Source organism: Gigantopelta aegis, chromosome 6 (genome assembly GCF_016097555.1).
Source record: "Gigantopelta aegis isolate Gae_Host chromosome 6, Gae_host_genome, whole genome shotgun sequence".
In the NCBI taxonomy this organism is placed as follows: Eukaryota; Metazoa; Mollusca; class Gastropoda; order Neomphalida; family Peltospiridae; genus Gigantopelta; species Gigantopelta aegis.
In genome coordinates this window covers 21,367,891-21,385,277 of record NC_054704.1, presented here as the reverse complement: position 1 = coordinate 21,385,277, position 17,387 = coordinate 21,367,891, and the positions used below count along the sequence as shown (strand labels likewise).

The following is a 17,387-nucleotide window of genomic DNA, read 5'->3' as shown; positions in this document are numbered from 1 at the left end:
GTAACCTTTACCACATGATATACCCTTTTAAATAAATGTGTTGGAGGGGCTAAGCCAAGGTTCTTCTGTTGCACGCTTTTTTTAAAAGTTTTTGGATCAAACCTAGTGTAACTATTAACATAAAATTGTTCCGAAATTCCTAAAACTGCATGAAAATGAAAATTCAAATCTTAAGACTCTCCTTCTTTTGATCAACAGTCAACATCCTAGGGATCCATTGCGTAGAAGCTAATTTACATTACTGATACCTCAATTAAATGCAGTGTATGAACGATATCTGGAGTGTGTGTGTGTGTGTGAGAGTGTGAGAGAGTGAGAGAGAGAGAGAGAGAGAGAGAGAGAGAGAGAGAGAGAGAGAGAGAGAGAGAGAGAGAGAGTGAGAGAGAGAAGAGAGAGACACACACACACAGAGAGAGAGAGAGTGTACATGTGTTTCTCTACCTCTCTCTCTCTCTTTCTCTCTCTCTGTGTGTGTGTGTGTGTGTGTTTGTGTGTATGTGTGTGTGTATGTATGTGTGTGTGTGTGTATGTGTATGTGTGTGTGTGTGTATATGTGTGTGTGTTTGTGTGTGTGTGTGTGTGTGTGTGTGTGTGTGTGTGTGTGGTGTGTACACTCTCATGTGCAGCGGCTAGTCTCTGAGGGTCCACACACCAGATTCTATTGTTATTTATATAAAGGACAAACCAATCGTCCTCGAGTGGGGCACACAATCCCCCTCCCATGCCCCCGGTTCCTACGGACCTGATCCACACTTAAATTCATTGTATTTGTAATGGGTTACCCTTTTCGATTAGCAGCTACGGATCTTTTATATGCACAGACAGGGTAGTATATACCACGGCCTTTGATATACCAGTCGCGGTGCACTGGCTGGAATGAGAAATAGCCCAATGGGCCCACCGACGGGGATCGATCCCACACCAACCGCACAACGAGCGAGCGCTGTACCACTAGGCACGGCTCAGTGTTTTAAACTTACATTTTGCGTGTTCAAATTATCATTTATTATTCGGTTATCTCTTCACACACCTTCCTCGTACCTGTATTCACACGAATCTAGTATCGACAAAATAACTTCATTTTATAGCACCCGTGTTATTGCGTTTGTAGTGTGCTTAGTAATAAATAAAGAACATTCGTTGTTACTCATAACTCATTGATTTTCTATGTGACTGTTGATACTCAGTAACATCCTTAACTGATATAGGTAGGACGTAGCCCAGTGCTAAAGCGCTTGGTGCACGGTTGGTCTAGGGTCGATCTCCGTCGGTGGGCCCTTTGGCTATTTCTCGTTCCAGCCAGTGCACCACGACTGGTATATTATAAGCCGTGATATTGCTATCATGTATGTGTGATGGTGTATATAAAAGATTCCTTACTGCTAATGGAAACATGTTGCGGTTTTTTTCTCTAAGACTAGATGTCAAAATTACAAAATGTTTGACATTCAATAGCCGATGATCAATAAATCAATGTGTTCTAATGGAGTCGTTAAACAAAACACACTATAACTTTTTAACCTTAACTGGTAATAAATTACACAAAATAACATTAGTTAAAACCAAAATTCTTTGTCCAAAAACTATCCACTTTAAAACAACAAAGTGAAAAGAACATAAAACTCTTTGTAGCTACAAGGTTTCTTCATGGGTATAAAGGAAGCAGTAAAACTACAGGTATAAAAATAATAGTTATGAGTGTGCTTGACCGGTGGTGTCGTGGTTAAACCATCAAATTTAAATAAGGATGGTAAGTACTGGGTTCGCAGCCCGGTACTAGCTCCCACCCAGAGAGAGTTTTAATTACTCAATGGGTAGGTGTAAGACCAAAACACCGCCTTCTCTCTCACTAACTACTAACAACTAACCCTGTGTCCTGGACAGACAGCTCATATACTGTGCTTGAACCTTAATTGGATGTAAGTTGGAATGAATGAACAAACGTGTGCTTGGCTAAAACTTGAGTTATTAACCAATCTTTAAACAGTTGAGAAGTATCAGGCCACAAGCTGGAGTTAGAAAGACACTACAAGCTAAGTTGTTAAAAAATACAGTCAAGCAAGCAACAGTTCACCGGCCACTCGGATCATACGTGAGTTCATTTGGCCACACACAATTCAAACGATGAATCCAAATCGATTCAGTCAAGTTAAATTTGGCTTGGTCCTGAATAGCAATTCTTTGAGGTGCTACATGTTGGTATTGGGTAATTATTAAATTTAATGTTAAGTCTGTGTCCAGAAAAGTCTTATGCTAAACGAATTACCGTAATAGTTTGTGCCACATACTGAATTTGGCATTTATTGGAATATTGCAGGTAATCCAATACACCACAAAATTAAATTGACAGTTAAGGGTATGTTTAATATAGAATGTTTCGGAGTCTCTGTTCTGTATTGTAGAAGTAGTATCCATTATTTCACAAGATTTAAATATGTTTAATATAGAATGTTTCGGAGTCTCTGTTCTGTATTGTAGAAGTAGTATCCATTATTTCACAAGATTTGCACTTAGGTCTACGACCACTCTTCTGGACATGAATCTGTGGGTGTGATTTTGTTAGTATTCAAAATGTTGCCAACAGCTGCACTTCTTCTTTGAGTAATTATAATTGTTGTTTTGGATTTTTTTTCTTTAAAAATATAACATTAAAACATTGACCCTTCTAAGAAAATTTCGAAATGGGAGACAAGTTCTATTTATAAATTTTAGCATAATAACAAGAAACATGGTCAGCAAGCGCAAGGTCCTTTGTGGTGTTCAGAAAGCGAAGTAGTCCGGAAACCCCACCTTACAGACACCCGACACACAAAACAAATTATCCACTATATAAATGTGTGCGTTAATCCGGATATTCAGCTCCCAGAACTGGACGACCATTATCCAAAACAATTTGTAAATAATAAAGACAATATGCTTCATTTGACCGGAAGTAATTTCTTCCAACAGATCATTTAATTAAATACAAATGTATAACTTGCTCCAAGTTTGTTCAACCATGACCAATAAGCAGCAGTAGCCACCACCATGACCAGTAATTAGCAAACGTCCGACAGACAATGAACATGTTGGGTCTCACACCTTCGAATTTGTTTAATTTTTGGTTCTTTGTTCGATAGTTTTTCTTCAACGTGAGAATAACATGGTTCACTGATCTAGCATACCGCTTTGGTCACATCTTCATTGCCTTCATTGATAAAACGTAACTGTATATTCTTTTACACTAATCCCAAGAAATGAAAATATCACAAAAGTAGGCCTACAGCCTTTAAATTGAAAGAAAAATGTCGATACAAATAAATTCAAAATTCAAAATCCAGTTATGAAATGACTTTTAAAATTGAATTGTTTTCGTAAAATATACATGTAGAATTATTGTTCACCAATAGATATGTTCAATGTTATATATATACAATTCTGTATTTTTAAAGTATTTCTTTGCCATTCAAGGGAAATAAATCTTCAGGTATGATTCAGTACTACGGAAATTCATTAAACCGGTCAATTTTAGGAAAAATCATACCGTCCGGATTATCGAGGTCTCACTGTATATAATATATATAATTCTGCGCCATTTAAAAAAAAATTTAGTGTCAGATAACGAGTACTCCCTCATTTCACATTCATACATCAATGCATAGTATTACTGGAGCTACAAAATAAAGAGTACCCGAATATAAACCTTAGAGTTTTGTGATTAACCTCGTTTACAACGTTTATTACATCCCTGTTAGCCCAACTATGTTATACTGGTATCCACCCGAACAATACGCTTATCGAATGCTGTTATGATACTGCTATAATAAAAATACTTCGTAGTTGACTTTTGCTCACTCAAGTAAAGCCTCACCCAGAGAACAATGCGACGACCCACTTACTGCTGAGCATATCGCAAGCAGACTGACATAAGACTGTATAGAAAAATACAGACATATCTCATATCCATATAAATAGATCAGCGGAGCATATAACCTCATTGTGAGCGGGTGCGTGAGAATATGGCAGTTAATGTGCCTACCGTCTTCGCGATATACTGACAAAGAGTATATGTCAGTAAATGGAAAGAGTTCCTCCTATGGGAAATAGTTAACACAAAGTAATTATTGTGTGATCTCTCCAACGTTGGACATCCTCGAAGGACTTTGTGATAATGGAGCAGATGCTTTTTTAAATTATTATTATTATTATTATTTTTTAAATGTAACTCAGTTTATGTGTTTTCATATGAACTAATAAAGTGCATTTAGACATAAAGCAAAACGCCTGTAAGCTATTAAAATACCAAAGTCAACAAATTCGATCAAAACGGATTTCCTTGATGAAGGTTCCAGAAAACGCCTTCAAAATATAAATGTACTGAGGAGCGCATTGATTTATTAATCACCGGCTATTGGATAACAGCATCACTAGAGCATTGATTTATGAATCATCGGCTATTGGATAACAACATCACTAGAGCATTGATTTATGAATCATCGGCTATTGGATAACAGCATCACTAGAGCATTGATTTATGAATCATCGGCTATTGGATAACAGCATCACTAGAGCATTGATTTATGAATCATCGGCTATTGGATAACAGCATCACTAGAGCATTGATTTATGAATCATCGGCTATTGGATAACAGCATCACTAGAGCATTGATTTATGAATCATCGGCTATTGGATAACAGCATCACTAGAGCATTGATTTATGAATCATCGGCTATTGGATAACAGCATCACTAGAGCATTGATTTATGAATCATCGGCTATTGGATAACAGCATCACTAGAGCACATTGATTTATTAATCACCGGCTATTGGATAACAGCATCACTAGAGCATTGATTTATGAATCACCGGCTATTGGATAACAGCATCACTAGAGCATTGATTTATTAATCATCGGCTATTGGATAACAGCATCACTAGAGCACATTGATTTATTAATCATCGGCTATTGGATAACAGCATCACTAGAGCATTGATTTATTAATCATCGGCTATTGGATAACAGCATCACTAGAGCATTGATTTATTAATCACCGGCTATTGGATAACAGCATCACTAGAGCATTGATTTATTAATCATCGGCTATTGGATAACAGCATCACTAGAGCATTGATTTATTAATCATCGGCTATTGGATAACAGCATCACTAGAGCATTGATTTATTAATCACCGGCTATTGGATAACAGCATCACTAGAGCATTGATTTATTAATCACCGGCTATTGGATAACAGCATCACTAGAGCATTGATTTATTAATCATCGGCTATTGGATAACAGCATCACTAGAGCATTGATTTATTAATCACCGGCTATTGGATAACAGCATCACTGGAGCATTGATTTATTAATCATCGGCTATTGGATAACAGCATCACTGGAGCATTGATTTATGAATCATCGGCTATTGGATAACAGCATCACTAGAGCATTGATTTATGAATCATCGGCTATTGGATAACAGCATCACTAGAGCATTGATTTATTAATCACCGGCTATTGGATAACAGCATCACTAGAGCATTGATTTATTAATCATCGGCTATTGGATAACAGCATCACTAGAGCATTGATTTATTAATCATCGGCTATTGGATAACAGCATCACTAGAGCATTGATTTATGAATCATCGGCTATTGGATAACAGCATCACTAGAGCATTGATTTATGAATCATCGGCTATTGGATAACAGCATCACTAGAGCATTGATTTATTAATCACCGGCTATTGGATAACAGCATCACTAGAGCATTGATTTATGAATCATCGGCTATTGGATAACAGCATCACTAGCACATTGATTTATTAATCACCGGCTATTGGATAACAGCATCACTAGAGCATTGATTTATGAATCATCGGCTATTGGATAACAGCATCACTAGAGCATTGATTTATTAATCACCGGCTATTGGATAACAGCATCACTAGAGCATTGATTTATGAATCATCGGCTATTGGATAACAGCATCACTAGAGCATTGATTTATGAATCATCGGCTATTGGATAACAGCATCACTAGAGCACATTGATTTATTAATCATCGGCTATTGGATAACAGCATCACTAGAGCATTGATTTATTAATCATCGGCTATTGGATAACAGCATCACTAGAGCACATTGATTTATTAATCACCGGCTATTGGATAACAGCATCACTAGAGCATTGATTTATTAATCATCGGCTATTGGATAACAGCATCACTAGAGCATTGATTTATGAATCACCGGCTATTGGATAACAGCATCACTAGAGCATTGATTTATTAATCATCGGCTATTGGATAACAGCATCACTAGAGCATTGATTTATGAATCATCGGCTATTGGATAACAGCATCACTAGAGCATTGATTTATTAATCACCGGCTATTGGATAACAGCATCACTAGAGCATTGATTTATTAATCATCGGCTATTGGATAACAGCATCACTAGAGCATTGATTTATTAATCATCGGCTATTGGATAACAGCATCACTAGAGCATTGATTTATGAATCACCGGCTATTGGATAACAGCATCACTAGAGCATTGATTTATTAATCACCGGCTATTGGATAACAGCATCACTAGAGCATTGATTTATTAATCACCGGCTATTGGATAACAGCATCACTAGAGCATTGATTTATGAATCACCGGCTATTGGATAACAGCATCACTAGAGCATTGATTTATTAATCATCGGCTATTGGATAACAGCATCACTAGAGCACATTGATTTATTAATCATCGGCTATTGGATAACAGCATCACTAGAGCATTGATTTATTAATCATCGGCTATTGGATAACAGCATCACTAGAGCATTGATTTATTAATCACCGGCTATTGGATAACAGCATCACTAGAGCATTGATTTATTAATCACCGGCTATTGGATAACAGCATCACTAGAGCATTGATTTATTAATCACCGGCTATTGGATAACAGCATCACTAGAGCATTGATTTATGAATCACCGGCTATTGGATAACAGCATCACTAGAGCATTGATTTATTAATCACCGGCTATTGGATAACAGCATCACTAGAGCATTGATTTATTAATCACCGGCTATTGGATAACAGCATCACTAGAGCATTGATTTATTAATCACCGGCTATTGGATAACAGCATCACTAGAGCATTGATTTATTAATCACCGGCTATTGGATAACAGCATCACTAGAGCATTGATTTATTAATCACCGGCTATTGGATAACAGCATCACTAGAGCATTGATTTATTAATCATCGGCTATTGGATAACAGCATCACTAGAGCATTGATTTATTAATCACCGGCTATTGGATAACAGCATCACTAGAGCATTGATTTATTAATCACCGGCTATTGGATAACAGCATCACTAGAGCATTGATTTATTAATCATCGGCTATTGGATAACAGCATCACTAGAGCATTGATTTATTAATCACCGGCTATTGGATAACAACATCACTAGAGCATTGATTTATTAATCACCGGCTATTGGATAACAGCATCACTAGAGCATTGATTTATTAATCATCGGCTATTGGATAACAGCATCACTAGAGCATTGATTTATTAATCACCGGCTATTGGATAACAGCATCACTAGAGCATTGATTTATTAATCACCGGCTATTGGATAACAGCATCACTAGAGCATTGATTTATTAATCACCGGCTATTGGATAACAGCATCACTAGAGCATTGATTTATTAATCACCGGCTATTGGATAACAGCATCACTAGAGCATTGATTTATTAATCATTGGCTATTGGATAACAGCATCACTAGAGCATTGATTTATTAATCACCGGCTATTGGATAACAGCATCACTAGAGCATTGATTTATTAATCACCGGCTATTGGATAACAGCATCACTAGAGCATTGATTTATTAATCATCGGCTATTGGATAACAGCATCACTAGAGCATTGATTTATTAATCATCGGCTATTGGATAACAGCATCACTAGAGCATTGATTTATTAATCACCGGCTATTGGATAACAGCATCACTAGAGCATTGATTTATTAATCACCGGCTATTGGATAACAGCATCACTAGAGCATTGATTTATTAATCACCGGCTATTGGATAACAGCATCACTAGAGCATTGATTTATTAATCACCGGCTATTGGATAACAGCATCACTAGAGCATTGATTTATTAATCACCGGCTATTGGATAACAGCATCACTAGAGCATTGATTTATTAATCATTGGCTATTGGATAACAGCATCACTAGAGCATTGATTTATTAATCATCGGCTATTGGATAACAGCATCACTAGAGCATTGATTTATTAATCATCGGCTATTGGATAACAGCATCACTAGAGCGCATTGATTTATTAATCACCGGCTATTGGATAACAGCATCACTAGAGCATTGATTTATTAATCATCGGCTATTGGATAACAGCATCACTAGAGCATTGATTTATTAATCATCGGCTATTGGATAACAGCATCACTAGAGCGCATTGATTTATTAATCACCGGCTATTGGATAACAGCATCACTAGAGCATTGATTTATTAATCATCGGCTATTGGATAACAGCATCACTAGAGCATTGATTTATTAATCATCGGCTATTGGATAACAGCATCACTAGAGCATTGATTTATTAATCATCGGCTATTGGATAACAGCATCACTAGAGCATTGATTTATTAATCATCGGCTATTGGATAACAACATCACTAGAGCATTGATTTATGAATCATCGGCTATTGGATAACAGCATCACTAGAGCATTGATTTATTAATCACCGGCTATTGGATAACAACATCACTAGAGCACATTGATTTATGAATCATCGGCTATTGGATAACAGCATCACTAGAGCATTGATTTATTAATCACCGGCTATTGGATAACAACATCACTAGAGCACATTGATTTATGAATCATCGGCTATTGGATAACAGCATCACTAGAGCATTGATTTATGAATCATCGGCTATTGGATAACAGCATCACTAGAGCATTGATTTATTAATCACCGGCTATTGGATAACAACATCACTAGAGCATTGATTTATTAATCATCGGCTATTGGATAACAACATCACTAGAGCACATTGATTTATGAATCATCGGCTATTGGATAACAGCATCACTAAAGCGCATTGATTTATGAATCATCAGCTATTGGATAACAGCATCACTAGAGCATTGATTTATGAATCATCGGCTATTGGATAACAGCATCACTAGAGCATTGATTTATGAATCATCGGCTATTGGATAACAGCATCACTAGAGCATTGATTTATTAATCACCGGCTATTGGATAACAACATCACTAGAGCACATTGATTTATGAATCATCGGCTATTGGATAACAGCATCACTAGAGCATTGATTTATTAATCATCGGCTATTGCATGTCAAACATTTGGTAATTCTGCCCATTTGGTAATCTTAGAGAGGAAACCCGCCACATTGTTCCATTAGTAGCAAGGGTTCTTTTATATGCACCATCCTAAAGACATGATAACACATACCACGACATTTGATATGCTAGTCATAGTGCACTGGCTGGAACGAAAAACAGCCCAATGGGCCCACCAACGGGGATTGATCCCAAACTGACGCATACATCAGTCTGGAACGAGAAATAGCCCAGTAGACCCACCGACGGGGAGGAAATATCGAACACAAAATAATGCTTGTGTGATCTCTACAACACTGGGGATCCTGGAAGGAGTTTGTGATAATTTGGCAGATGCAATCTTTTTGTTAATGTAACTCAGTTTATGTGTTTTCATATCAACTAATAATGTTTGTTGAGACATGAAGCAATACGCCTGCAAGCCACAAAAATATCAAAGTCAACAAATTCAATCGGAAAAGTTTCCCTTAGGGGATGTTCCAGCGAACGCCCCAAAACCATAAAATGTACTGAATGTTCAAGGACACCGCGATACGAACACTGGGTGTCAAAGAAACATAAAAAAAAAAAATTTAAATTTGAAAATTATACCTTTCTTTGACACATAAACGTTTTCGTTCGTGTTGATGTGCCATTGAAAATCCAATAAATTTTGGAATATATGTTCTTCAAGTAACAGTTAAACACTTTTTATGAACAATTTTACCTGTACTTTTTATTAAAGGTACTGGAATATTTCAATATACTGAACAGTGAACACATTTGGTTTAATTCAAAACCGTTTGTGCGTAAACAAACAAAAATACCCTTAAAAAACCCTTATGCATACAAATCTCATGCACCCCTGCCAAATAATAATAATAATAATAATAATAATAATAATAAATAAATAAATAAATAAAAAAAAAATAAAAAAATCAAACAATCAAACAAAACCCCACAAAAACCCCAAACAAAAAACAAACAAAAACAACCAACACCTAAAACAAAACACCAAAAAAACATGCATATTCTAATCCGGATACTTAATCCTTTTTTATATACAAGTCTTATCATAAACAAGCAGAGAACATATTGTTCTTTAGAACTAAAAACTTAACACAAGTCACTTGCAAGAAGCCAGTAGGCCTACGTTCTATGAAAAAGTAGAAAAATGCCTGCTATCTACATGTACTAACATAGATATTTAATTATATTACGTCTATATTGCACAATACATGTATTTCAATCACAAAACTAATTAGTTCCATGATACAAATACTTTAGTTCAAATCATCTGTTATTATTATTATCATTAATACAGTCCCGAAAAATACTTTTAAAAATATTAAACCATTTCCTCCTTAAATGAAACACCAGAGTCATTTAAATCATTTATGTCCATATCTATCTCACTTCCATCATCCTTTGAAGAAGCGTTCTCTATGTCGTAATGTTTGTGAGAAGCTATATTTTCAGTTGAGGTTAACCTTTTCGCCTGCGCATTAGTATTTGATGAACAGACAGTATCATCACCGGGTATTACTGATTGGTATTGTTGTCTCTGATCAGCCTGGTCATTTTGAATGCTGACAAGTTCATTACTAGCGATACTACTAGTTCTTTCTGGATCCCAATCAATCACAAATTCCGATTGGGCATCAACGTCTTCAGTGTCACTTCCGGCTTCATACATTGACAGATTGAGGTCCTCTAGAGACGGCATTTCTGGTTTCAGAACAAACGCAACCTTCATTTGTGAAACATACTCCACTGCTGTTGCCTCACATGCCCCGATGGCAGACGTGTATTCGCTTGTCCGTGATATATCTGCTTCATTTAAGGCAATAGAAAACCTAACCCTAGATTCTGATTTCATTTCTAAGGGCATGATATTTTCGTTTTTCAGCGTACTGGCCATAACAGTTTCTTCGTAGAATGCACTTTCGAGTTGTAAGGTGCCAGTAAAGGAGTAGGCCAGAGCTGGGGGATCACCATACACATGACGTACGATTGCTGGGAAGCGATATTCACCTTCGTGCGCAATCTGCCATATTCTAACCAGACCCTGCGGATCTTTGTCTTTCTTGTCAAACACCTCGTACATTATTGCCCTGTGCTTAAACGGAATTAGAAGTTCATCCCTCTTCTCGTCGATGCATCTCAACAAGGTTTTGTTTTTCCCCACAGAAGGGAAATGCGCCATTACCGTAGAGTCTCCTTCACAGATACACAGTTTTGTGAGAACCTCTCCCGGTGTTACGTCAGTCGAGACGTATTGCGCCTCTCCGTTTGGCCCAGGGGTGATGACAAGGGCCGGAAGTTGTGTTGTAACGAGGAAACGACGAGTTGGACTCTTAGCCACGTCTTCGATTCTCGTATGGCGGGGAGGAATTTCAGACTGCGTTCGAACGACACTGAACCATCCTGGAATAATAATAAAAAAAATAATGTGTATTAAATTTAAAAGCTACAATCTTGTTATATCACTTATTCCTGTATTTATTTTGAAAAGTATTTTTGCAATCCAGCTGCATTAAGTCCATAAATACTCCATGTGGTATACACGTATATCGTATTGTATTCTGAATATCTGCAGACTAGTACAATTGACTTGCGACTTTAGGGTGTATACTACCAAATCAAATCCCATAGACGACAATAGTAACATATGTGGCTAAAACTCCTACCTGCAACGTATCAACCGACATAAACGCCACGGATATAAATACTACCACCCCTCACACTTAAAGTGAATCAGAAACAAATGGGGGTCAAGCTGCTCGTTTCTGAGATAACGGGTAGCGTCTATGACTACCCTAGTTCCGCACAAAATTCGAGTACTTTTTTTTACAGGTACCCCATACATGTTTCAAGCACAAGGCTACTTGACACATTGGTACTAGATGAAATAAAATTGCATTTTTTTTTAACCCAGATAAAACTATTATTTTTTACAACCAACACACTCACATTTATAACCAATCACAGGACTTGTGGTGTTCACTTCTCTATCAAAAGTTCGGTGCACCTCCAACTTTTACCCAGCCGGAAGTTATTTGGTCTAGTACTACCTTTAAGTAGCCAGCTGCTTATGGTTTATTGACATACTAACTCTTTGTGCTGAAGTTTCCATAATTTTATGTTTGTGTGTGCTTTAATTTGTATTGACTTATCAAACATTTAATTCTTATTTGCTTAATTTGAATACTTTTCTGAGGTCACGTTGTTATTGGTCCTCAATTCATGAAATTTATCATTCTGTATCAATATACATTAATGCACTATGGTTCTTTATAAAACATCATAAATTAGTAAATCTGAACCACAAAACCGTTATCCACAAACAACATCATATCTTTGCACAATGCAGAGTTTAATCGGCATTTGGCAAAATAGAGGTTGATTCCATGAATCTCAAGTGCCTCGTCTGTAGGAGGACAGCCACTCTCGAGACGATTCTTTACTGCACAATACATCTTTCTTACAACGCCAAAGAGGATTGCCACTTTCAGACTAGTTTACTAAATAAAAATTAGCACAGGGCAGAGTTCATTAGAATAAATATAGGTGTGATGACATGCACTCATGAATCACTTTTAAAACAGTGATGATATCAGGTGTTCGCGAAAGGTACGTGTATCCTGCCCCACCGGTGGCACCCGTCATGACAATCTAATTAAAATTAGCTCTACTATTACATGTGGATCTAACACCAGCCAGTTCGAGCTCATGTCCACCAATCAAAACCTTACTTGCAGAATCCTGCCAGTGATTTAAAAATAATTTGAAACCATTCCGAATTATCCTGAGGGTATACGACATGTTTCGTGTGAATTAAGAATGCCTTAAAACATGTTTTATTTTATAAAATAAATAATTTGTAATGTAAAACTGAAGACTGATTTAGTTGGGGTTTTTTTTATAAATAAATAAATAATTTTTAATGTAAAATTGAAGACTGATAACCCACCCCGTATGTATTGGTATGGTTCGCTGTACTGCGGCCACTAAAATAGACTCGCCCAATATTTTTAGAATTTGTATGCTCCCAAATAACGTTATAAAAGGCGAAGTGTGATTGGTCAATATTTAAATTATTATTTACAGACGAAATGTTACCTAGACATTGGGGACTACGCAGTGTTGTTAGTTTTAAATCACTGGCAGGATTCTGCAAGTAAGGTTTTGATTGGTGGACATGAGCTCCAACTGGCTGGTGTTAGATCCACATGTAATAGTGGAGCTAATTTTAATTAGATTGCCGTCATGAGTACTGCGACCACAGCTGTCAAGACCGCCAGTTGATAAAGCTAAAGATAAAACAATTACATTATTTACACCTTGTGCTTCAGAGTTATGTTTTTGTAGGTGTTTACATTTTTACATTCTAACGTTTGTACAGTCATCCCTGAGTCATTCATGAATACCGGTCGTACAATAGAGCCACTAGGAAATTGCGGATTATGGTGGTATCGTGGTATTATTTATTTGACAATGAAGATATACATGACTTAACACACACATCTCCACATAACATCCAATTGACCATTCGGGCGAACAACAGCCATAGGCGTCCGAGGCACGTCATTATGGCGGCGAAATCGCCTACCTGTACAATGGAAAATAGCATTACAATACTGATGTTCACTCGCATGCATCCAAGCCACACATGTCATCAATGTTATTCCATGCCCTGTAGCGCGACACGCTGCGGGTCAAAGTATTGTTTATGTGACACCCCAGCACGTAGATTAAACCGTGCTATTAGATCTAAAGTTAACATGGTGATTGTGACACTTGTCTCAATAGTGAGAAGAGCAACCATGCCTGCGACCGGCCTCGGCGGTGAAGTGGTTAAGCCATCACATTTAAGGCTGGTAGATATTGGGCTCACATCCCGGTACCGCCTCCCATACAGAGTGAGTTTTAACAACACATTTGGGTAGACCTGTGTAAGGCCACTACACCAAATTATCTCTCACTAACCACTAACCATAAGCCTGTCCTGGACAGGTGTGTGCCCAGAACAGCGTGTTTGAACCTTAATTGGATACAAACACGAACACAAACCAACAACCATGGCTGTAATAAGGGGTGTGGAAAAAATGGCAGTGTACACATTTCCTTCTTTATTCTTTTTTTCCCTTTTTTATCTCCCCCCCCCCCTCCCCTTTTTGTCTAGCTGGAGAAGACCCTATATCGTTATTTCTTGCGCCATAGTTAATTGAAGATGGGTCAAATTTATTAAAATCTCATATCCGTATATATCTATAAGAAAACGATGCATCTTCTGTATTTCTATTATATTCTGTCACTGATATCACCAACTTCCGTATTGCACAATAATCTCTATAAATAGAACGTTTTTTGTATACAAAATATCGAAAAGACTGTAGCTGTGATTGCAATATTATATGCATGTCTCGAGTGTGATCGTTTGATCGAAAGTTGGCCAATGCTTATGGATTATTCCATTTTAACGCTATTTCAAATACTATATAATATACTAATTCATATAGTTAAAAGACCAAGTATAACTACCATGTATAATAAATATATCGAACAAAAGATGTTAACCAAAGTTTGTGAATTGTAAACCACGATTTAAAAAACAAAAACAAAAAACCCCACAAAAAAACCCCCACCAACAAACAAAAACAAAACCCCCCAAAACAAACAAACAATGAAAAAAGTGTGAAATTAAATACATGTCAATAAATGTATATATTTAAATACACGCGTTGTGGTCAATAAATGTATATATTTAAATACACGCGTTGTGGTCAATAAATGTATGTATTTAAATACACGCGTTGTGATTCATTCTATTTTTCCATCATTTGGATTTTCATCATCGATCATCGTGTTTAATCGGTTGGCACCAATTGATTAGATCAACGTTCGAGTACACAATCGATTAGAATTCATTGAACACAAGATGGATGTGAATTTAAAAATACCAGGTACACCGGCACCTAGACCATAGAAAAGCTCATTTTACCTTTAATAAATATTTAATTTGGGGGGGGGGGGGGGGGTGTTCTGTGTGTACATATGATAACAAACCCCAATGCAGGGGACACACTGGAAATAAATTAGTTTTAACCAATTTTTAGATATGTAGGTTACTTGTACAAAATTTTTAAAAGTAGCTAATTTGACGAAAATTTTATTAGCCAAATACTAAATGATGTAGCCCCTTTGTATAAACATTAGCTAAGTTGACAATAAGCCCGTCCAGTCCAACATATTTACATCAATTCCATCAACTAAACTGAAGGAACAATTACAGTTAACATTTCCCCACACAATGGACTATGTATTTTTATAATCGATGATCACACTGGTGGAGCCAAACGGATCAATGTTCGATTTTAATCGATCATTGGAACATCGTTTGCGCTAACCCCGTTAATATTCCCAGGTTAATGAAATTCGGGGTGGGATAAATGGGTAGGTGTGGTTCGGACAAAGCGTGGAATTCTCGGAATATTTTAAGACTGTTACGACCAAAGCCTATAAAAATATTATTCTGGCACACAAGAGACCGCCTCCTTACGGTTAATAAACCATATGCCTATGGCTAAACCTAGTGTATTCATTAAAGTGTAATATGCAGTACATTTTTAAACTGCATTAATTCTGTTCTACATATATTTTACAGACACACGATGCTGATTTTAGATATTTCAGTTTCATTTATTTGTTCAATTAAGTTATCATATCCTTTGTTATAATCGTTGTTCTAAATTTAATTGGGAAACAAGTAAAATTTACATTTGAATCACTACTTACTTGGTTTGGTTAAATGTATGCTTAAATAAATATCGGAACTGTATAGGCCTATACACTCGTTAATTACCTACCATCATAATCTTCAGGAATGATAATCGGAGGACCAAACTGAACAAAGTTGTTTTGCTTTTGGTCAAATTTTAAACTTTTTGCCTTCACTTTGCGAACCACCCTTTTACTGTACAACAACAGAGGCTGGTTCAGATCGAACCTGAACTGGTTCCAGACGACACTACACGAGTCTGCTATACTCTGAACCACGCGAGGCAATCTGAATTTCCTGGTAATTTCAGACAGTGTGTACGACTGGCTGCTCCACTGATACTCGACCTCATTCGGGGTGCACAAACTAGCCCCCTTAAGTCCCAGCTTTTTCGAGAGGCCCATCGCTTAGACGCTGGTCCCTCGGCACTTTGAAACATTTCAGCAATACGCTAACAAAGAGGAAGAGGCCATGTTTAATGTTTTTTACTTCACGTCCATGACTTGATGAAACAAAAACTATTCACAGTTAGAGCGCGACCTCACTTGGCTGGGATTCAGACGACATCTAAGATGGCTGATGGTCTTCTCGCTGTCTTCTTGCTGTGATGAACTTCAATCCACTTTGTTTTCTCCAGCAACAATGTCCCACTGTGTTGTGACGCAGACTCTTTGCGTGATCCGGAACAATAAAACGTGTGCTTCAATAGCAATATGCACAGTCGAAGTCCTTTGACACAGCCGTCTTGATTTTCCGTGTTAGAACGGATTGTGAGATAAAAAAAAAATAGTCCGTATAGTTTAGATCTTGTCGGGACTGGGCCATGAAATTATTTGAAATATGTTTGTTCCACGCGACTGAACACACTTATTCGAGTGAGGACTGCGGGCCACTGCCGACCAGGAACAGGTCGAGAGGGTGCACTGCTTCATGGGGACGTGACAAAAAGAAAAGTGGTTTACTGTTCTTGTACGCGGACATAAAGGAAAATTGAAGTGATTGCCCTGCCCGTGTAACACTTTATCTGAAAGTAAACATTTGCTTTTGTCCGATCGCTCATTTTTGGAACAGTCACGTCCTTTTTTCGTGCATAATACGGATCTGCTTAACAAACCAAAGACAAAACTATATATAGAGCACGTGCAACATGTACAGTAGACTGCTACATGTGAATTAAACTACAGAGAGCCTCCTCGACTAGGTTGTTGTTAGGGTGGAGTGGGGTGTAGTTGT

General features: G+C 37.2%; 1 protein-coding gene across 1 annotated transcript; it reads right to left on the bottom strand.

Moving 5' to 3' along the window:
• Positions 1-10,400: 10,400 nt before the first annotated feature.
• On the bottom strand, positions 10,401-17,267 carry LOC121375707. The gene is made up of 2 exons (XM_041503296.1): positions 16,243-17,267; positions 10,401-11,800 (listed from the first exon to the last, which is right to left on the bottom strand). The coding sequence occupies exons 1-2, from the start codon at positions 16,556-16,558 to the stop codon at positions 10,722-10,724; spliced, it is 1,395 nt and encodes a 464-aa protein (XP_041359230.1). The 5' UTR covers positions 16,559-17,267; the 3' UTR covers positions 10,401-10,721.
• Between the last annotated feature and the right edge of the window lie 120 nt (positions 17,268-17,387).